This window comes from Desmodus rotundus, chromosome 3 (assembly GCF_022682495.2).
Source record: "Desmodus rotundus isolate HL8 chromosome 3, HLdesRot8A.1, whole genome shotgun sequence".
Taxonomy (NCBI): Eukaryota; Metazoa; Chordata; class Mammalia; order Chiroptera; family Phyllostomidae; genus Desmodus; species Desmodus rotundus.
Genome location: NC_071389.1, coordinates 179844556 through 179868550, shown reverse-complemented (window position 1 = coordinate 179868550; position 23995 = coordinate 179844556). Strand labels below are relative to the sequence as shown.

General features: G+C 36.1%; 1 protein-coding gene across 1 annotated transcript; it reads right to left on the bottom strand.

Annotated features, from left to right (window-relative positions):
* Window positions 1–6432: 6432 nt before the first annotated feature.
* LOC112321975 (C-type lectin domain family 6 member A) lies at window positions 6433–23959 on the bottom strand. Its single transcript, XM_053919476.1, has 6 exons — window positions 23824–23959; window positions 23194–23286; window positions 21586–21684; window positions 16866–17017; window positions 9815–9930; window positions 6433–8747 (listed from the first exon to the last, which is right to left on the bottom strand). The coding sequence occupies exons 1-6, from the start codon at window positions 23852–23854 to the stop codon at window positions 8603–8605; spliced, it is 636 nt and encodes a 211-aa protein (XP_053775451.1). The 5' UTR covers window positions 23855–23959; the 3' UTR covers window positions 6433–8602.
* Between the last annotated feature and the right edge of the window lie 36 nt (window positions 23960–23995).

The window sequence follows — 23995 nt, the reverse complement described above, 5'->3', positions numbered from 1 at the left end:
GATGCTTTTTGGGCGACAGGGGCTGCAATGAAGTCTGAGGTTATTTTTTAACATTTAAAAATTTTAAGTCTTCTAAATTAACATGTTCCCGATTCAGTTTAACACCTTAATTCACATAAGTAGGCAGCTTGGGTTTCTCACCCACATTCTTATTATCTTGTTATTTGCATCATATTAGACAATAGATATATTTTAAATATCACAGAAATAACAAAGCAGAGAGGTGAGAAAGCCTTCATGCCTCTCAAAATTTAAATCTTAGATATTTGCTTAATAGTGTAAAGTGCAGAAATAATATATTTTAGTATTATATTCTTTTCCATATTATCTTTTGAACATGTTTTTCTCTTATAGTCTGGGAAACTTTCACATTAAAATTAAAGATACTAATGCAGAGATTATAACTATGGAAGATGTTAATTACCCCGTATACTTCTTTTGAACCATGAACATTTAAACTCTGTTAAGTGCAGAATTGGGACACAGTGTGTTAAGTAAGGGTTGATACCATTGATGCACATATATAGATGACTCCAGGATAGAAATTGGGGTGGTAATATGAGCAAAATGGAGGGCTAGGAGGTCCCAACACAGTCTTCCCACAAAACAATGAAAACAATAAACAACTGCAAACCAACAAAAATAACTGGGGAAGCTCTAGACTATAATGGAAAAGCAGCAGAAACCCCGTTGGGCATTGGATGAGCTGCAGAGAAAAGCATAGAAAACATTTTAACGGCATCATCTCATCTCCCAGTTCAGAAAAGCTCAGCACCAGAAGGAATCTCCTCAGAGGTATGTTACCCCTTGGGGAACAGGAGAGTGGGAAAACCCCAGCAAACCTCACTGCGATAGAAGTTTACAGCCTTTCTTACTGAGAAATGCTACTAAAAAATAGAAAGAGTGAAATAAACAATGCAATAGAAAGTTTCAACATCAGGCTCAATCAGGCAGGAGAAATTATCTGACGACAGTTCTCTTAATATTATTCAGTCAGAGGAGAAAAAGAATTTAGAATAAAAAAGTGATGAAAGCCTATGTGAATTATGGACACCATTAAGAGAAGCAATATTTCCATGATGGGAGTCCCAGGAGGAAAAGAGAAGAAAAGTATAAAAAACATATTTAAAGAAATAATTACTGAAAAGTAAATAAATAAATAGTCACATCCCAATTAAAACATACCAAAGAAAAATGACTGAAAAATTTCCAAATCTGGGGAAAGGTATGGACGCCTAGGTAAAAAAAGCTCAGATATCCCCAAACAGATTCAATCTAAAGAGATAGTCACTGAGGCACATTATAATTAAGCTCTCAAAAATCAAGGGCAGAGAGAAGTTTTGAAAGCAACAAGAGAAAAACAAAAAGACATCACATACTAGGGAATCCTGATAAGGGCATCAGTAGATTTTTTTAGCTTCAACTTTACAGACCAGAAAAGAGTGGGCTAATATATTCACAGTGCTCAAAGAAAATAACTATTAGCCAAGAATGCTTTACCCAGCAGATGAAGAAGAAATACTTTCCAGGCAAATAAAAGCTGAGGGAATTTATCACCACTAGACCCTCCTTACAAGAAACAATTTTTTAAAAATTCTTCTGCCTTGGCTGGTGTGATTCAGTGGACTGAGTGCTGGCCTGGCCTGTGAACCAAAATGGCAATGGTTTGGTTCCTAGTCTGGGCACACAACTGGGCACACGACTGGGTTGCAGCCCAGGTCCCCAGCTGGGGGGCGTGTGGGAGGCAACTGATCAATGCGTCTCTTGCACGTCGATGTTTCTCTCCCTCTCTTTGTCCCTCCCTTTCCCTCTCTCGAAAAATAAATAAAATCTTCTTAAAAAATTTAAAAGTCCTTCTAACTGAAACAAAAGGATGCTAGTTAGTAACGTGAAACATATGAAACTCTAAAATTCGCTGGTAAAGGTAAATATATACTCAAATCCAAAACACTCTAATACTGCAAGGATGGTGTGTAAGCCACTTCGAACTCTAACATACAGGTTAAAAGGCAAAGTGTTAAAAATAGCTATTATTGCAACATTTTCTTAATGGATAGACAATATAAAATAATGTAACTTGAAACATCAAAAAGAAGTTGTTGGGAGGCAAGTAAATGTGTAGAACTTTCTATGCAATTGAAGTTACCAACTTACAATAGTTGTTTTAAGTATAAGATTTATTATGAAAGCCATATGGTAATCACAAACACAAATGATAAAGAAAAGAAAGCATACCCCTACAAAACATTGTAAACTCACAAAAAAGACAGCAAGAGAGGAGGAAAGGAAAGAAAATAAACTACAAAACAATCAGTAAACAATTCACAAAATGCTGATAACAAATCATTACTTATCAATAATTACTCTAAATAGAAACGGTCAAATTCTCTAATTCAAAGGGATGGAGTGGCTTAGGGACATTTATAGGCTGAAAGTGAAGGGATAAGAAAAAACATTCTATAACAATAGAAACCAAAAGAGAGTAGGAGCAGCTATACTGAAAAGCAGGCAAAATAGACAAGTCCAAAACTGTAACAAGGGACAAAGAAGGTCGTTATACATGACAAAGGGCCAAGTGATAAAGAAACATACCAATTTTGAATGTATGTGCTATATATACATATTTCACCATTATTAACAGATCTGAGGACAAAAAAACATTAATTCAATAATTGTAGGGAATTTTAATACCCCACTTACAACAATGGATAAATCATGAGACAAAAATTCAATAAGAAAATAATGGACCTTACATTTTATGAAATTGATTTAAAGATACATACAGAACATACCACCCAACAGCAGCAGAATACACACTCAGGCATCCTCCAGGATAGATTATATGTTAGATCATAAAACAGGTCTAAACAAATTTAAGAAGACTGAATCATATACAGTATTTTTTCTGAGCACATTGAGATGAAACTGGAAATCAGTAACAAGAGAAAGCAAGAAAATTCATTAATATGTGAAAACTAACCAACACATTTTTAAACAACCAATGAGTCACAGAAGAAATCAGAAATAAAACCAACAGTACCTTGAGACAAACAAACAAAAAAACAACAACATACCCAAACTCTTGAGATACAGTTCTAAGAGATAGTTTATAACAATAAATGCCTACGTTAAGAAAAAAGAAATCTCAAATAAATAACCTAATCTTCCTAAGGAACTAGAAAAGAAGAACAAACTAAAACCAAAGTTAACAGAAGAAAGGAAATAATAAAGACTAGAGAAGAATTATGTAAAATGGAGACTAAAAAAAAAAGAAAAAATCAATGAAACTAAGAGTTGGTTTTTGGAAAAGATAAACCAAATTGACATATAGCTAGACCTACCAAAAATTTAAAAGATAATTAAATTAAATATATTTATTTCTAAAATAAACTGATACTATAGGAATACAAAGAATCATAAGAGACTATTCAGAACAATTGTACCAAACGTTAGATAACTTAGAAAAAAGTGTTAATTCCTAAAACACATAAATTACCAAGACTGAATCATGAAGCAATAAAAAATCTGAACAGACATTATGATAGGGGACTTAAGAGTTGGAAAATTTTAGTTTAAGGTAAGTAATTATAAGCCTAATAAGTAATGCATATGTTAAAGCTTTTGTTTAAGAAACTACAGATAAGGCCCATCCTGGCTCCTGGGAAAACAGCCAACCTCCTGGGGCACTGCTGAAGATTACCTCCTGGGGACAAGTGGAGGCATCCGGGCCTTTGTGTTCCAGGGAGAGACAAACCAGACCACCAGCCCCTGGGAATAGCTAACTGCCTAGGGTGAGAATACTGCAGTTTTTAAAAATCGAATTTTCTCTGAATTTCAAAACCCCTCACCACATTATTTTCTCTGTTATAAAAAAGGCTGGCTTGGAAAGAAAATGTAAGATGGTCCATTAGGGTATGAACCACCATCTTCTCAGATCACCGGCCATCTGAATAAAGCGCCCATAAAGATTCAATCTCTATCTCTGCTTATTGGGTTTGGTAGTGACAGGCAGCCTGAACGCTGGTGTCTTTTCCAGTTTCAATTATTATGAACAAGAAGATTGAATCAGTAATCAAAAGTCCTTCAACAAGTGAAAACCCAGAACCAAATGGCTTCACAGGTAAATCCTACTACATATTTAAGAAGAATTAATATTATTACTCAAACTCTTCATTAAAAAAATTGAAGAGGAAAAAACAAACTCATTTTATGAGGCCAGAATAACCCTGATACCAAAGTCACACAAGGAAACTAAAAGAAAAGAAAATTGCAGGCCAATATTCCTGATGAACATAGATGCAAAAATTCTCAACAGAATACTAGCAAACCCAAATCAAAAGCACATTACAAATGTCACACACCATAATCAAGCAGGATTCATCCCTGGGATGCAAGGATAGTTCAACATATGCAAATCAATAAATGTGATATACCACATTAACTGAATATAGGGGAAAAATCATAGAAATATATGAGCCAAGTGATCAAGGGGAGTTCCATGGGCAGCAGCCACAAAACCTGGGGTGCCAAACATGTGCATGAGATCCTTTCTAGGATATAATGATGACTCGAAGTAAGGCAAAGGGAGAACAGAGATGCGGTGCCTGAAAACTTCTGTGGTCTTTGAAGAATATTTCAGGCAGTCCCTCTATGTATGTTAAATTAGATAGGACAGGACCCTATCAGCCCCTCAGGCTGAAGCTTTTAACTAGGCCTCTTTCACAGGAAGACCGGGTGATTGCTAGTCTGCTGCCTCTGTGCTGTGCCTCAGGGACTAGCCATTGTGAGCCTGCTCGGGCCCATTGAGAACCATTTATTTTGGTTCTCTCTAGACTTGGGGGCCTCATGGATGCAAGCCTTGTTGGCTTTCAAAGGTATCTCTCAGGTGCAGGACTTATAAATTGTGGTGCCAGGTGTGGGGCTCAAGCCCTTCACTCCTCAGGAATAAGCTTGGATCCTTTCGATTGTGGGTCACCATACCGGGGTGGGGTTTGTGGCAAGATTGTGTCCTACCCTCTCCTTCCTATGCTGATAGGAGGTTTTCCTCATTCACCTGATGTGTAGGAGTTGCTTAGCTAGTTTGGGGGCTTCTTTTAGAGCAAATTGTTCTGTATGTAGGTGTAGGTTCAGTATGTCCGTGGGAGGACGTGAGTTTAGGATTTTCCTACATTACCTTCTTGAACCATGGTATGTGTTTTTCTTATCCTTTCAATTGCTCATGCCTGAGTTATTTTTCCAATTTTATTTTTTTCTACCTATTATTATGCTCTATTCTCTATGTTATTGCTAAAATCATCTAAGTTCACAATTCTCTCACTTGTTTACTTACTTTACAGAACATCACTCTTGAAATCCACATCAATTCCTAACCTTCCATTCTTGGTTTTACTTCTACTCTCCTTTCTGAAACTGAAGAAAATAAGTTCTTGCTTCCGTTTTGAGGTTACTCCTTTAGAAACCCTGCGTGTGTGCTCCCATAGTGAAACATACTAGAAATCTCATGTCTGTTTCAATGAAGATACTATCCAAGAAACCTGGATTTATTCAGAGAAGTTAAACATTAGTCATTCTGAAAGACTAGAAAACTTCAAATGTAAAATTCACTTCTAAAGTAGTATTGTAAAGGGCTAAAGTTCCCAGATATTTAAAAGTCTTTTCCTTTATATGGAGAAAAAGGCAAGCAAATGCACATTCAAAAAGAAAAGAATGTTGAGGACTTCTCCAAATGTGTTAAAAATTGTTTGCTTAGTGTTTCACATGAAGTTGCTCTATTTGATTACTCTGTTAGTTCATGCAAATGACAAGCATGTACAAGGGGGAACCCCCAAAACCCATAATTATCTTCTGGAGAGTGGGCTCCTTATAATACAGGCTTCCCTGCTAGGTGAGTGTTCTAGGGACTCATCTGTATCAGTGTACCAGCTGGTGGTGTTGTGAGAGGCTGCACTCAGCTTCAGTGAATTTTTTTTTTAAACTCTTTCAACCCATTTGCCCATTTCATGATGTGTGATTTACAAGCACACCTGCCCACACTGTGCTGAATGTTCAGCAGGTTTTTGGCCAAAAATGGCGTGAACCCCCATGTCCCACACTCCCTCTCACCCGATCTCACCCCAAGCGACCTTCCCCCCCCCCCATGAATGAAAAAAGTTATCAAGAGCAAATGTTTTGCCAATGTGGAAGAGGTGAAAAAAAATGACAGAAGCACTAAAAGGCATCAAAACTGATGAGTTCAAAAACTGTTTTGAGCTGTGGAAAACACGTCTAGATAGATGTATTGCATCAACTGGAGAGTACTTTGAAGGTGACTGAAGTTTTAACATGTAAGAATAAATACACAATTTTTTGTAAATAAATTCTGGGTTTTGGGGGGTCCCCCCTTGCATATAACATAAAATAACAGTTTATATGTCTTCAAAATATGAACAATTATTTATCTTTAATGCTATTTCTATATAATTTTTATTAAGTTTATTGGAGGGACATTGGTTAATAAAATTTTATGGGTTTCAAGTGTACATTTCTGTGATACACGATCTGTATATTGCACTGTGTGCCCACCACCCAAGGTCAAAGCATCTTCCATCACCACATATTTGAACCCCTTTACATTTTCTATCCCTCCACACCCTCTCCGTTCCTCTGGTATAGGTGAGGGGGATAGGCGAAAAAGGTAAAAGAGATTAAGAAGTACAAATTTCCAGTTACAAAATAGTCATCAGTATATAAAGTACAGCAGAGGAAATACAGTCAATAAAATTGTAATAAGTATGGGTGGTGCCAGATGGGTACTACACCTACTGAGGTGATTTATTGTAAGGTATGTAAATGTCTCATCACAATGCAGTACATCTGAAACTGATACAATATTGTATGGACTAGCCAAAGAATGTATGTGCATAACCCATAGACACAGAAAATGGTGTGGTGATGGCCAGAGGGAGGTGGGGCAGAGGCAAGGTGTGGGCAACGGGGGCACAGGAATGGGGGCATCTATAATAGTATCAGCAATAAAAATATAGTTTAAAAAGAAAAATTAATAAATTTTTAAAATTAAAAAAATGTTTTTAAAAAAAGAGGCCCCATTTATCTATATCCCCTCCAACACTTGGTACTACTGTTTTTTAAATTGTTATTCAGTTACAGTTATCCCACCTTTTCCCCCATTGCTCACCCATACTCCATTTTCCCCACTCCCACAGTCAATCCCCCCCATTGTCCGTGCCCTTACGTCCTCTATTTTTTGCTTGCCCCTTCCCTTTCTTTCCCCTGTTATTACCCTCTCCCCTCCCCTCTAGTCACTGTTAGTTCTTTATTCCCCTCTGGTTCTATTTTGCTTGTTTGTATGTTTTGTTGATTAGGTTCCACTTATAGGTGAGATCATATGGTATTTGTCTTTCATCACCTGGCTTATTTCACTTAGCATAATGCTCTCCAGTTCCATCTTTTGCCATGAAAATGGGCAAAAATAGGTTTACAGTTGTGAGTGTGCAAAACAGAGTTTATTCTTGTATTATTATTTATTAATTCTTGTACTGTTTTCCACATAAACAAGTACAAACTTACTTTTGCCCCACATTACTGCCCCACGTTACTTGCAGTTCTCAAATTATGAGTGAGGCTGAACATCGATATAAAATGTTTATTGGACTAGGTATTTCCTCTTCTGTGAAATGCTTTTCCAATATTTTGCCCATTTTTTTAGTCTTTCTAATTCATTTGTGACCAGTTGGTAGGCTTTGGTATTGATACTGTGTTACTTATAAGTATTTGAAATATCTCCTTTCAATTCTAATTTTTACATTTGTATAGTGTTTTGATGAACAAAGTTGATAATTTTAGTGTAGAAGAATTTTTAATTATTTTCCTTCTTGGTACACATGTTTTGTATCTTTTTAAAGAAATCCTGTTATGGTAGCCAGCCTGTAAGATGGCCCTCAGTGATTTTTATCTTCTGCTATTCATGCCTTTGGGTAATCCGCTTTCTTAATATATCAGGTTTGGTCTGTGTGACCAATGGGATGCACCAGAAGTTCAAGTGTGTGATTTCTGAGGCTAGATTATAAAAGACATTACTGCAGCCACCGTATTGTGAGAACACTCAAGAAAACCTATGGGGAGTTCCCTATGGTGAGGGTCTGAGCCCTTCTAACAATAGCCAGTACCAGGTTGTCAGCCATATGAACGAGACATCTAGAAAGCAGACCCTTCTGCTCTTGCCAGGCCTCCAGGTGACTGCGGTCCCAGTTTGACCAAATGAATTTTTCAATGGCATTTTGTGGAAGGACGGTCTTAATTTTCAATAGCTACCTCCTCATAAGTCTTCTGAAGACAAAATAATACCATCTCTGGCACAAGGAATGTTTGTAAAAAGAAGTATGAAGAAAATAAAGAATGCATAATGAATTAAAGAAAAAAACAAAGAAAGAAAAGCTCAATCTATCATTAGTAGGAAAGAGGAACTATAAGGATGATTGAAGGGAGTAAGGCATCTGGATACCTCCATGAAACTCTATGATAAGAATTATATATAAATTACAAGAGGAAATGATCATTTTATGATAGATCTCCATTTTAAATGTGACCATGAATAACGTTCCACTCAGAAATAAATCTTCTTCATCTCACATATTGAATTTCTTTTAGAATCGCAGAAAACATCATTCCAGCCCCATCCTCTATGATTCCAGAAAACTAATGAAGCACATTCCTCTGCAGAAAAATTGGGCTCATCCTGGTGCCATAATCTAAAGAAAAACAAAGGATAAAAACACTTCGATGAACGCATAGTGATTGTGAGAAAGTATATAGGGTTGCGGGGTGAATAGCATGGGGTGCAGGATGAAAGGACACTCCAATGATTGCTCTCCTCTTCTCATTCTGCCCTCCTCAAAAACCCCAAGTGTAAGCACAAACTTTTATAATTGTTCCTCTAACACTCTTCTGGCAAAAATTTTTATGCACTAGAGTAATATTGGACTTTTTCCTTAAAATCTGATCTTCACTTCTTCCTCTATAAAGAGCCCTTATCCCGATCAGGGTTGCTAACAATTGCTTTCTTCACAGCATATAATAAAGAGCTACCTCCTTCATCTGTATACTCTTATTACCTTCCTAAACTACCATATTCTCATACGGCTTGAGTCAGCACATAAGAAGTTACCCTGCCTGGGAGGAATACAGTCTGTGGCAGGGGTGAGGGGGTTGTGGGGCGGAACTTTGTTTTTGGAATTAAGAGACCTGGTTTAGCTGCTGGCTCATTTTGATCTTAAGTATATAATTTATTCTATTCAGGTACTTGGTTCTTCATCTATAAAAATAGGAATCATAATGAGATCTCCAAAGAGTTTATAAGATTATGTGAGAATTATATGAGATAACGTATACATTCTGGATTTTTGTCAAAGTCACAAATAAATAGTATTGTTTTATAATTCTCCTACTAGAATTGAACACATTTCTGACACAGGTATATTAAATCTTATTAATTGAAGTAAAATGTACTTGAAGTGTCTACATATGCTTAGCGGCGGCAAATGTAATCTGAGCACCCTCTTTGGAGTTAGGCATGGAGTTGAGGCCCTGTTTTTCATCTTACCAGTTTTTGACCTCAGGGAAGTCATTCCATTTTTCATCAGTAAAATGAGTTCTAAAAACGTTTTCATGAGGTGTAAGTTTGACAATGCATGTACTTAGTAAGAGCTTAATAATTGTTAGAATCTGTCATTATCCAGTATCAGTATTAGCCAACAAAATTTCCCTGCATTGTTAGGCAAACGAAGCCCCGTGCTGACTAATGTGAGTCTGTGCTCACCTGACACTTTCTGTGTAAGGCGTCTGATCGATCCACTGCCAGTTGCCATTCCCTTGTGGATCCGAGAGGCCCAGAAAGTAAGACAACGATTTATTCAGCTGCTGAACAATGAAATTCTGCATAAAGAAAAAGAAGCATAGACTGAAACGTCCAGATTGAATAGAATAAGGGTTCTTTATAGCTCTAAAAAGAAAATAAAAGGCAAGGTGTGAGAACGGTGGCATGATGGCTCATCGGACAAGAGAACAGGCCCAAAACACCAACATCAGTACAGGAAGGACGGAGTTATAACCCATGAATTTCTCTCTCAAACAGAGTTTATTTTTTTCTTCACCAAGATACAGAATTATTTTTAAATCTATGTCAGTTTTTGTGTTTTCAGTCATTTTTTAAAATTTTAGAAGTTCCAATGTACTCCATCTTACCGTTTATCAGTGAAATTGCATTTTGAGTTAGCAAAATTCAAATTCGTTCCTCTATTCTCCTACGTAGTAACTCTCTAGGAAGTATAAATTAGTTTTAAAAATTAAACATAAAAATATACTTATTAGATTATAGTTGTAGCAATTATTTCTTTAAAAATTATTCGCCTTATTTTTCCATTTGGGCCTCTATATTACCTTTTTAATCTGCTAGGTTGTTTCCCTATTGACATAAGGTGCAATTAATTTCAAATTGAATCAGGCGTAAGCATTTCCTGTGTACTATCCTGAGATTCTTTGACATAAAGCAAACATTCTGGGGGAGGGAAGCTGCTCCTCGGCCAAGGGTGTTATGTTACATAAAACTTCCTGACATGAATTTCTGTTTTTAAAGGTACCCTGCTCGTCATAGAATAGTATTATCTGCCTAGGCATTTTTAAACATATTCCAATAGTTTAAAAAATGAACACCTTTTCCTCCTTTTGGTATTACCATTCCAGGTTAAGTATATCTGTAGCTTGACATTAAAGAATTTTAAAAGGTGAGAGAGAAAAAAATCTGTCTCTTGTTCCCAAATTGTCTAATTTGAGTAAATAAGAATATATACCTTTTTGATGTGATGTTTTTGTGATTAAAAAGTGGTTACAGGTGATGTTTATAACATGTCAGATATTGTAATTTCCTGTGATAATTAACATTCTCAATTTTTTGCAGATGAAACTTTTAAGCACTGAGCCACAGATTCTCCAGGCTTATAAATTTTTTATTTCCTTGCACATTTCAGTTATCAGACCAGAATGACCCTCCACATACACACACAAACCATAATATACATTTGGTTGATGAGTTTCTTGCTTAACTTAACAACTATGATGGAATAAAGTGATTTCCTTCATTTCAAACAACTTGTAACCTCAAATGCCACTGTCTCTCAGGTGTTTGACCCTTTTGTTTCACCTTTGGTACACATTGTGTGAATACATTAACCTAAACAGAGAAAATCTTTTTATGCCTCTATTTCAGTAAATAGCACAAGTTTCAAACAGAAGGTGCAATTTCTTAAAATTCTAATTCTAAAGACAATTAAAAAGACAATAAACCATCATGGTATAAACCACTTACCCAGTATTTGAATTGTACTTCAATGCCATAGTACTTTATTATTAAAAGAAAACAGATTACACTTTAAATTACTTTATATATTAATGTTTTTTTTAATTTTTAAAATTGTTGTTCAAGTACAGTTGTCTGCATTTACCCCCTCATCACTTCCCCTACCCCAGTCATCCCCACCTTCCACCCTCGATCATACCCCTCTTTGGCTTTGTTTGTAAGACTGGGCTCTTTGTCAAAATCAACATCTAATGAAAACATAATTATTGAAATTAAGAACAATCTGACAGTAACCAGCGAGGAGGTGGGAGGGGATAATGGGGGGGGAAGGGGGGAATGGTTTTCAGGAACAACTATAAAGGACACACGGGCAAAACCAAGGGGGTTGGAAGCAGGGGCGGGAGGTGGGGATGACTGGGGTGGGGAGGAGTGGTGGAGGGGGGTAAATGCAGACAACTGTACTTGAACAACAATAAAATAATTTTTAAAAAGAAAAGAAAACATGGCTTTGTTTACTGAGATTCAAACTTGATGTGATGCTTTCAAATAAATTCAATACTTTTAGAAATATAGTGTATGTGTCCCTGGAATTTCTAAATAGTATATTAGTAATTTAGATGAGTGATATCTATTTTAGAGGCTGGGGAAGGAGAAAAGAGAAAATAACAGAAAGAAAAACAATTTAAATGCAATTCCTAAGTTTTCTTTTTAGGGCTCTGAATTTTGCAGTACAAACTGAAGTCAAATGAAGAACTATTCCTTCATTTTGTGTACAAAAATATGCTACAGAGAACTCTAGAGAAAACAGAATGCTGCATAAGAGATCCTGAAAGATACTAAAAAAATTGGCCAATATTTATTAAATGTTGCAGGTGCTACTTGCAATATTCTCTGTGGGCTTTATTATTTTTTTACTTTTGTTTTATGAAAATACAAATTAACACTGTCAAAACAGACACTCTTCAAATATAGATAACTGTTTTTGAGATGTTTATATTTACTAGGCAATACTTTGTAATGAACATACCTGTATATTTAAAGTAAAAGGTTGGATCGAGTCTTACTAAATTTAAATTTTTTATTTTATCATTTGGGAACTGCATGTCTGGTAGATAAAAAACAAGTGAAATTCTGAGTATTAAGGTGAGCTTTATAAAGAATTTTCACAAAGTTTTCTTGGAAAATTTAGCGATGTAAACTTTGCTACTTGAAATATTTCACTTAACATGTTTCGGTTTGTAAATCAGACATGCTAATTTGTTGTTTTCCATTTTAGAGCTCGTTTGCCCTTAAAAATATTTGGCTTTCATTTCACCAAACAATACAGATTGGTTGTTGATTTTATGGTTAAATGTCAACATTTCTTCAGGAATCTGAGTATAAGAGAAAAGAAAATTTTGAAACAGAGATCATTAATTACTTGCTTGTAAAAGTGTAGACTTTTTCCAAACGAGAGAATTCTTGTTTGGAATACAGAGAATTCTTGTTTTCCAATACAGAGAATTCTGTGGAATCAGGTTTCACTACACATATTCCATTCATTCAATCCAAAGAAAATGGAAAGTCCACATGGATTTTATTTCTCAGTGTGGATGTAGAAAATATAGAAAGATTGATATCAATCTCATCTTTTACTGTGTAAAATAAATAAATATTTTTTTTCTCTTGGAGAAAAAAAAAACTATCTGTTTTGCTGACATAAGCAAGATGGTAGACTGGAAAGGCCCAGGCCTTCATTTTCCTGACGTAACAACAGTGTACACACCTAATTGCTTTTACGGATACTCAAGAAACCAATTAAGAGGTTGCAGCACACAAGGCAAGTGCAAACCTCAGAAGAGCTGCATCAAAGCAAAATGGAAGGTTGTTGCATTTATCCAGCAGAGTTTTCCCAGTTAATGGGTGCAGCACAAAGCAACTGGGAGAAAACTTACAACTCACAACTCTCCCTTAGGAGAAAAAGAAAAGAGTGAAAAATGTGTCCAAGGTTCTGCTTTTTTTTCCAAGGATGACAGAAGGACTGGTTTCTGTCTTGCCTATCTGGGAGTACAGGGGTGACTGTCTGTCCTGGCACCCACCACTACGTGTGTGCGCATCTGGCCTCTGCCACTACACAGGCAACTGCAGCTGACCCCCACAGCCAAGTGTGTGCACATTATCAGCTCCAGCCACCACCACCCCCACACTTGGTGTCCTGCCCCACTAGACCTGGGGTCACAGCGTATCCCAGTATGCCCCCATCCACAGGTGAAAGTCTTTCTTTATTGAAGTCAGTTCATAAAGTCTGGAAGATATGACTGTTTCTTCAAATGCATAGACACCTATGCAAATTACAGGGATCACAAAGGATTGGGGAGGCGGGGGTGAGGGTGGGGAATGACTCCATCAAAGGAATACAACAAACGTCCAGTAACTGGTTCGAAAGAAATGGAGATCCAGAAATGCTCAGAGAGCTACAAGAGAACACATATAAACAATACAATAACACCAAAAACAATACAGGAGGAAAATGATTCAATAAAGATATGGGAACATAAAAAACAAACATAAACTTCAGAACCAAAGAATCCAGTGACAGAACTGAAGGATTCAATAGAAATTTTCAAAATCAGACTTGACCAAGAAGATAAAAGAATAAGTGAGCCCAAAGATGAATCAATTGAGATTTCCCAAACATAGGTGCAAAAAAAAAAAAAAAGAAAGGACTGAAGAAAGTCTATATAATCTATATAATATAACCAAAAGAACCAATTTGTGAATTATTGGAGTTTAAAAACAGGGGGAGAAGGAAATAAAAAGCTTATTGAAAGAAAAAATTGTGAAGAAGGCAATGAAGGCAGGCATGGCTCACCTCCTTATAATACATATCAAAATTACAATTAAAATATAGAACAATCATCGCTCAGGGATGTCAGAAATCGAGCTGAATGGAAGTCTAACAACCATGAAATTCAGTTGGATGGAAGTCTGACAACTACTGAATTAAAGAAACCACATCCATCGAGACTGTTACAAGGGCACAGACACAGAACAGGCTGGTCTCTCATCCACGTGTGGTAAATAAAAATTCAGGAGGGATATCTCAGGAGTGAGTAAGCCCAGCCCCACACCAAGCCCTCCAGCCCAAGTTTCCAGTGCCAGGAAGGTATGTCCTCACAATTTCTGGCTCCAAAAACCAGTGGGGATTGAGTAAGTGGAAGAAACTGCTGGAGCCATAAGCAGTTCCTCTTAAAGAACCCACACAGAGATTCACCTACCCTCAGACTCACTCCCTCTGAGCTCCAGTGCCAGAGTGGAAGCTTGAAGGGCACCAGTGGCACACCAGGAAAGGCAGAAGTGTCTGGCATTAGGGCAAGCAGAGGATATTGTCACTTTTCTGGAGCTCTCCGCCTGCAGAGCCACAGAGCCAACAGGCTGGTACCATATTTGAGACTCAGTCAACCTGATTTACGCTGTTTGATCCACCTTGTAGATCCCCAGAGACTCTGTCCTACACAGCTTACGGGCCCGCCCATGTTGCTTTTCCATGTAAATGGCTGCTTCACGACTTCCTAAATTCTAAAAAACAATCAATAGCTGGCCTTGGTGAGCTCCAAGTCCAGCACCAGTAGCAGCCATCTCAGATTGCTTTATAGCTCAGGAAGGACAGCCCTGGGCAAAACACAGATGTGGACTGACCTCAGCCTATACCACCCAGGAAACCCCAGGGCCAGTACACCCATTGGACAGCTATAGGCCATGCCAGAGCATCACCACTCTGCCTCTATACAGCCGATCCTCCACAGAGGACAGAGGTTGGTGGTCAGTGGTCATAGCCAATCCTTGCAGCTGACTGGCCTAGGTAAATCCCTCCCTTTGATCTACCAACAGCAACCAGAGCTCAACTCTAAGAGGAGGATGTACTCAGCCCACACAAGGTGGTACACCTTGAGTACCCAGCTTGGGTGATACGGGAGACTGTGCCACTGGACCCTACTGGACACCTACTACATTAGGCCACACTACCAAGACACAGAGTCAAAGCAGCTCTACCTAATACATAGAAACAAACACAAGGAAGCTGCCAAAATGAGGAGACAAAGAAACAAGGTACAAATGAAAAATCATTTCAAAACTCCAGAAAAAGAGTTAAACAAAAAGGAGATAAGCAATCTATCACATATAGAGTTCAAAACACTGGTTATAAGGATACTCAAGGAACTTAGGACTTCAGCAGCATATAAAAGATTCAGTCAGAAATGAAGAATTCACTAACTGAAATAAAGAACAATTTTACAGGGAAACAACAGTAGAGTGAGGCTGAGTATCAAATCAATGAATTGGAACATAAGGAAGCAAAAAATAACCAATCAAAACAAGAAGAAAAAATAATTTTAAAAAAATGAGGATAGTATAAGCAGCCTCTGGGACAACTTCAAGAGATCCAACATTTGCATCATAGAGGTGCCAGAAGAAGAAGAGAAAGAGCAAGAAATTGGAAATTTATTTGAAAAAATAATGAAAGAAAACTTCCCTAATTTGGAGGAGGAAATAGATATGTAAGTCCAGGAGGCACAGAGAGTCCCAGACAAGTTGGATCCAAAGAGGACCACTCCAAGACACATCATAATTAAAATGCCAAGGGTTAAAGATAAAGAAAGAATCTTACAAACAACAAGAAAAAAGCAGAGAGTTACCTACAAAGGAGTTCCCATAAAACTGTCAGCTGATCTCTCAAAAGAAATTTTGCAGGCAAGAAGGGGCTGGCAAATTGAACTGAAGGGCAGATAAAGTACTTCCCAGAACAGTAAAGCTAAGTTCATCATCACCAAACCACTATTATAAGAAATGTTAAAGAGAATTATTTAAGAAAAAGAAGATCAAAACTCTGAGTGTTGAAATAGTACAAATTCAAAACTGAGCAAACAAGCAGAAAAGCAGAACAGAAACAGAATCATAGATATGGAGATCATTTAGAGGGTTTTCAGTTGAAGGGGAGGAATAGAGGAAAGGTGCAGGGATTAAGAAGTACAAAATGGTGCATACAAAATATACAGGGGAATGTTAAGAATAGCATAGGCAAAGTAGTAGCCAAAGAACTTATATGCATGACCCATGGACATGAACTAAGGGTGGAAGATTGGCAGAGGGAATGGTGGGTATTGGGTAGAGGGAGGCAAAGGGAGAAAATTGGGACACCTTTAAATGCATAATCAATAATATATACTTAAAATAACAAAAAGTAGAGGGTGGTCTCAGGGACTGGATGGAAGGGGAGATGGGTAGTTGTTCAACAGGTGTAGAGTTTCAGTTTTGCAAGATGAAAATATTGTAGAGATCTTTTTGTGACAATGTGAATATAGTTAACTTCTGAATTGTACACTTAAAAATAGTTAAGTTGATAAATTCTGAACTGTACACTTAAAAACAGTTAAAATGATAAATTTTGTTTTTAATTAAATTATTTAATTATATTTTTTGAAATTGAAAATGAAAGTGAAAATGAAAATGAAAATGAAAAATAAAGAAAACAAACCTGTTCCGCTATTGTGTTGATCACCACCAAATGAGCCCCCATCTTAACACAGTTCTGCTCACTCTTAGTCCAAAAATTCTGTTCACTAGGAATGAAGTAGCAGCTGGAATCAAACGATTTCCAAGTACTTGGGCAACATCCCCAGACTTTTTCTATGTTGTATAAAAGAGAAGAGTAAGTGTAAGACGAGGGAAATAAGATTAAAGAGGTAAGTTCTGTACATGTGAAATTCCAAGAATCTGCATTTGTTTTTCTAGGAATGAGCTTCTTAATTCATGCATTTACTATTTCCTAAATTATATCATTTGAGGTCATAAAGTTGCTTTTAAATAAATGTTCTTTAACATTAAATTCTCACTGTTTACCAAGGTTTACCTGCAGAATTTCTCTGGGGGTTTTTTTGCCAAAAAATTACTACCATTTTTTTTTTGTTCTTTATATGTCTTCTATATTAGATGCACCAAGTTCTATCAGAGTTACAAAGGACTAATAATCTCAAATGCCAGTTCTACTTAATAATCTTGGACAAGCCACTAGCCTCAGTTTTTTAAATGGAAATGATAATTATTCACAGGGTGATTATGAGAATTAGAATTATGCTTCATTAGAATTCTGGTTCCACCATTTCTTATGTATGCCTTTGAATAAATTACCTAATCCCCTTGAGCCTTATTTATTTCTATTTCTTTTAAGATTTTAATTCTTTATTATTAGAGAGCGGGGAAGGGAGGGAGGTAGAGAGGGAAACATCAATGTGTGCTTGCGTCTCATGTGTCCATCACTGGGGATCTGGCCTGCAACCCAGGAGTGTGCCCTGACTGGGAATCAAACCAGTGACCCTTTACTTCACAGTCTGGCTCTCAATCCACTGAGCCACACCAGCCAGGGCAGTTATTTCATCTTTACAATGGAAATAACAACAGTACCAAACTTAATCACATGATATGTACAAAGCACTTTAAAGGGTGCTTAACATGGAATAATAGCTGATATATGTTCCTTGTTACTAATTTTTACACAGCATCAAGCATGTAAGAGTTTTAAAAATTACCAGTTTCCTGCCCTTTCCCCTTAGAAACACCAGTTTACCACTATCCTACAATTTAAAAAATCTCTAGCTAACTACATGGAAACCCACAGACATATTTTGATTATATATGTTTATATATAAATTTAGCACATATATATGTATACCTAAATAGTAAGCTGTTTTAATTTATTGAGTTTTAAATCTTTTAAAAAATACTCTTGGTTTAATTTTTTTATTCCACATTGTCAACATTCATTCATGTTTTTAATTTATTTTCATTGTATTTTTACCATTTGTCCCTCTTATATTGTCCTCCCCCTCTCCCTGGTCAGAATCGCTATCATCAATAAATCAACAAACAACAAGGGCTGGCAAGGATGTGGAGAAAGGGGAATGCTTTGTACTGTTAGTGGGAATGCAGACTGGTGCAGCCACTGTGGAAAGCAGTATGGAGATACCTCAAAAAATTAAAAATTGCCTTATGACCCAGCAATTCCACTTCTGACAATTTACCTGAAGAAACCCAAAACACTAATTTGAAAGAACATAAGCACCCCTATATTCACTGCATCATTATTTACAGTCATCAAGTTATGGAAGCAGCCCAAGTGTCCATCAGTAGATGAGTGGATAAAACAACTATGGTACATGTACACAATGGAATACTACTCGGCTATAAAAAAGAAGAAAATTTTACCCTTTCCAACAGCATGGATGGACCTGGAGAACATTATGCTAAGTGAAATAGGCCAGTCAGGGAAAGACAAATACCATATAGATTTCACTCACATGTGGAATCTAATGAACAAACTGAACTAACATGCAAAACAGAGGCAGACTCATAGACAGAAAGCAGGCCGACAGCTCTGGGGGTGCAGGGATCGAGCAAAAAGAAAAAAGGACTCATGGACATGGACAAAAGTGTGGTGATTAAAATGAGAATAACCTATAGAATTATTCTTCATTTCATAATATTATAATATGAATAAAATAGGCCATATCTATATCATTTTACTATTGGCCACTTTTAGAAATTTATCTTAATTATGCATTCCATTCATTATTAAAGATTGCATTTCATTATACTCCTTAAGTGTATATTAACATTTTAATTTAAAAAGTTTAATTTGGCTGACTGTTCTTAATGGTAGGGATTGGCTTTGTTAGTTATGCATAGCAAACATTTTTCATATGTTGAATATGCTAAATCTCCAGAATCAAGATTGCAAAACTATTCAAAGCTGTAACAAACAGAAGAATTACTGGTATTAATAATCTATTTTCCCAATTGTGCTCTAAACAATGAGCTGATCAAGTTGCTTTGTAAGTATAAAAAGAAGTATAATTAATAGTCATTTGATAAGACTTATAAAATATTTCTTTGGTGTAATTCTCCAAAATTGAGAAAGCAATTGACTATTGACTGAAAAATAACAAAGCTTTACAAAATTATCCTATTTGTTGTTCTTTATATTCAACAAAATAGAGGAATTACCTGATCAAATTCTCAGGGAATAGATTATTACAAATAATTTTTGATACTAGATCACTGTATTTTTTTTAGCAAATAACTAAAAAAATTGGGTGACCTCCTAACAGAGCACTTTATATTCTATGAATTTATTTAGATAAGTAAGATTTATTAGATTGTGTTGCTAAAGTGAAAAATAAGAATAGAATTAAATTCTACCTCATTCTAGTAATAATATTATTCAACAGTAGAAAATATTATTCAACAGTAGGTACATCTGATTGCATTTTTTAAAAGGTACATTTGTCTCATTAAAAGATGGGCTTCCAATAGTTTTATTAGTAGTAAATTTATCAAAATTTTAAATAAATTTGTAATGTTTTGAATATTGTATTTGATAATTATTGTAATGAGTCAATCCAAAAGAAATTTCATAACACTTAAAGCTTTATGTTCCAATGGAAATTAAAATATTAGACACATTCTTATTTACATATCTTAGCACAAAAGAAAGTGCTGTGTAAATATTAGTCCAAGGAGGAAAAAGAATGATGTAAGACTCATGACTGCTAAATAATATTGTACATGTTTTTCTTTTTTATACATGCATGATGAAAGTGGGGGTAACAATTTGTGATGGTATTAAGACACCAGTACATACATTTTTAAAACACTTGTAATGGTGTTGTTTTTAAGTGTTAATAATTACAATATTCCAGAAATTAAAGGTTTTGCTTCTATTACATGATGAAATATTTTAGATGTCAAATTAAGTTGTAGAAGGGGATAGAAGTTTTTCAAAATCTTTCTGGGGGTTGACAAGCAAAAGTGTTCAAAGGGCACAGGTGTAGGCAGAGCACGAGCATATTGAAGAAACTGTGACTTTAGTCTTGCTTCTAAATGTCATAATGTTTGGACAGTGACTGAGTGGGAAACAAATTGGAAAAAATACATGTGAATTTCAATTATTTTTTTCTTTGTAATCAAAATGAAAATATTTGTGTTTTCATTGTAATAATAATTTGAAAGGGTGTTCTTAAAATCTGAACACTTTTATTTGCTGACATGGTATTATATAAAATAATTTTTTATATAAGCTTATCTGTACCTTGAATTATATGTACTGAACAACTTGAAGGACTATAATGTCAACTTGGATATATTTTAGGAGTAAATTTGCAGTCTCTTATGCCAGATGGATGTGGAGTTAATATCAGTAATATCCACCTTGGTCTCATTCATTTCCGAGCATTCTGAAGGCAAAGGATAAAGTACCCATTGCCGCTTCCAGGAGGTAGTCTTTAAAACTCCAGTTGTTGTTACAGGAGTGACTCCCAATGGTGGGAGGAAGACAATATTGATGCAATTATGTTTTTCTCCCCAGAAATGCCAGCTCCACAGCAGTTTGACCAAAAGCCTCAATGTGACCAAAAAAAAAAAAAACCCCAAAAAAGTATGTGAAAGAAAGTAAAGAAAATCATTCCTCCCCACCCCCATGTACCATACTCTTACCAAATACCAAAAAAAAAAAAAAAGGGAAAAATTCCAATGTCTCATACAAATAGAAACTTTCATCCTCTCTTTATTCTCATAGATTTTTCCATTGAAGCAGAGGAGTGAATTATTTAGTTCTTGAAATACCAAGAGTCTAACATCTTCTTGTATTTCTTAGTTGGAAAGAATAAGGCCATAAAGAGCACTACAAACATGCATTTTGCCTTTCTTTGGCATTTCTCATTAGACATAGTGCGAGGTAGACCATGATTCTGAATTCCACTTTCTCAACTCTTTATGTATGAAGGTACCAGCACCACATTTTAAAGTGAGGCCAGTCTCTTCCTGAGCCATGTTTCAACATTCAATTGACTGGTAATAAAGCTAGCTGGTACTTGGGATGGAGATGGGTGTTATTAACTAGGAAATATAACAAAAGCAAATTTTATCCTAATGATAAGGGTAAGGATAATTTGAACCAAAACTTTTATGAAAAATTTCCAGGGTTAGCTTAAGCAAATTGCATGATCTATGTAGATAACACTTATTGATCTCAAAAAGTCTTGAGGAGGAATTACTTTGGGGCAAATAAACCTATAAATTTAGAGGTATCTTAACATTGTCTAAGCAAATACTATATAAGAAAATATAACAAACCAAATGAACTCAACCCTGAGCTCTGTCTGAGAAAATAGAAAGTCTGGTTAAGAATTGCAACACCTTACCTGTCACCCTTGTCCCTTCACTGAAGCAGGTTAGACTTGAATGATACGTATGTAATGCAGCCAGCCTTTGGTCAGTTTTGCCATATGTAAAATAAGTCACTGCAGAGGAGGAAGAAGACTTAGTATCCATCCATTCTTTTGCTATAAAGCCTTCTGCTCTAAATCTGTACCCAGCAGGCTTCCCTCCAATTGCCACCATTTTTTACCTCCATTCAAACTTAATAAAGACCATGTTCAATTACTGCTTGTCTGTATTCACTTTTTTTGTTTGTTTATAAGCCTGTACTTTTTTCCTCTTTTCCCATGGAAATTTATGTAAGCTCTACATTCTAGGACAGAGATCCTATCTCTTTTCTGCACCAATTAATCACAAACACCTAGAACAGTGTCTGTCACAAAATAATCTATGGGTAGCTATTGACCCACTGGCTGTCTGCTTCTCCTTAATTTTCATAATTGTGAGGCGAGCATGTAGATTATTTTTATATTTCCTAAAATTTCTGACTGCTGGTAGCTACAGATAAATATCTGTGATAAAAAGAAGCCAAGGGAAGTCTTTAAAAATTTAGAGAGATTTTAAATGTTTCAAATATTAGCTTTTATGTTCACTGGTGTCCACATTGAGCAAGACCTGTTCTCTCTTGGGTCCTGAATTGATTCTTCACTCATTTCTGTGTTGGCCCTCTACTGCTGAAGCTCAGTATTGTCAAACCAGTCTACCTTTCTCTGAGCCTATGCTGCAGGGTCCTGAATATCTGCTTCCTCTTGATTAATAAAATAATTTTTCTCAACCCCTCTTCTTTCTTGCACTTGACCATTAAAACTGAAGCAGATTCTAACTTTGGTGATAATTACTTGTGTTTTAGTAAAGAGCAAGAGATTTATTTATATCTCAAGGGAACTTCAAACATGCCCCATTTGACATACAAAGTTACTTTCACTCCTGCTAGACTACTTAATAACTATCTTTAATCATCTTATTAGTCAATAAAGAATAAAACTATAGATTGGAAGGAAAAAAGTCTTTGTGATTTCTCACAAAACATACTTAAAATATTTATTTGGAAGCAAATGGAACAGTAAAGAAGTATTCCCTAATATCTCCAGTATTTCATTTGAATACTTTTTCTTCTTCTATTAGACAAGACTCCCCCAAAATGTATAAAAGATGCTATCCTAAGGCATTATGATTATAAAAGCATTTATAGTTGCATTTCCAATAGAGGGCTTTTGTGACTAGAGAACTTGTGATCACTTTGGAACCATGTAATAGAAAATGCTGTCTTAGAGGATGACTACAATTGACATACATCCGTATTTGAGGTCATGGTTGGAGATATACTAATAAAATCAGGTGAACTGTATCTAGAAGCAGATTCAACTATTGAAATATGGAGGAAGAGCAAAAAACAGAGGGAGAAAGAGGAGAAAGAGGAGGGAGAGGTGGAGAAGTAAAAGGAGGATGAGAAGTGGGGGAAATCAAGAAAAGCATAGTATTCCAAGTAACAGCTAACCTATTAATGGCGTAAAGGAGAACACACTTTAGGGAATCTTTGGAACATGATAGGGAAAGAAATTAAAAGAGTGGCAGCTCAGTGAAGAACTCACCCACACAACTCACAGTGAAACAAGCACTGAGGAGTGCTATGCAAATCACAGCAACAGACCAGAGCTTGACTTGGTACCGGCATACTGCTTTCTCTGTCAGAGAGGCAAGAAAAATGCAATTACCAAGGGCCAGGAAGTTAGAGTTCCTAAGAAGTTTAGGGCAATGAAGAAGCTAGATGAAGAGTCTCAGATTAATTAAAAACCTAAAACAAGAAAAGAGCTTAGAAAATCCCTCAGAATAAATGACCAGATAGTAGTTCTGAAGCCCTAAACAATTTGGGTAAATCTCATCCTCAATCAACTGTAATTTCTACTTTCTTTTTCTTTCTTCTAAAAATTACATTTACCCATGGATTCTCCATCTTTTTTAAAACATAACTTTGTTTTCTACAAAGTAGGATAAACTTGTATCCTACTTCTCATACCACTGTTTTAATATTTGGTTTCTCATTTGTCAAGTACTTCTAGCTCTAAGGAATTATTCTTTCTTCTAACTTTTCCTGACTGCTATGGTGGTCCAGTCTTTATCCCTCCAGTCTGTCCATTGTCTAATCTCTTCTTTCCAGATAACTCATCATCTCATCATATACTTCTACCTTTCCCTGTGGAATTAAGAAAATAAATGCTAACCTGAAACTTGAGGTTGCCTTTCTTGCACCATTATGTGGGCTCCCTGTGTTCAGAAGGCCCAGTAGTCTCTCGTGTCTCTCTCTCTCTGAAGATATGACCCAGAGCCTTGGCTTCATTCAAGTAAGTCAGAGACAGGAGACAAAGAACTGAACACTCTGATGAGACTAAGAGA

Coding starts and splice junctions, on each gene's coding strand:
- LOC112321975 (XM_053919476.1), bottom strand. CDS start 23,854: ATGGTGCAAGAAAGGCAACCTCAAGTTTCAG. Junction 23,287..23,823: donor AAGGCAACCTCAAGTTTCAG/GTTAGCATTTAT, acceptor CCTCTCTGACAG/AGAAAGCAGTATGCCGGTAC. Junction 17,018..21,585: donor TGAAGGGACAAGGGTGACAG/GTAAGGTGTTGC, acceptor TATACAACATAG/AAAAAGTCTGGGGATGTTGC.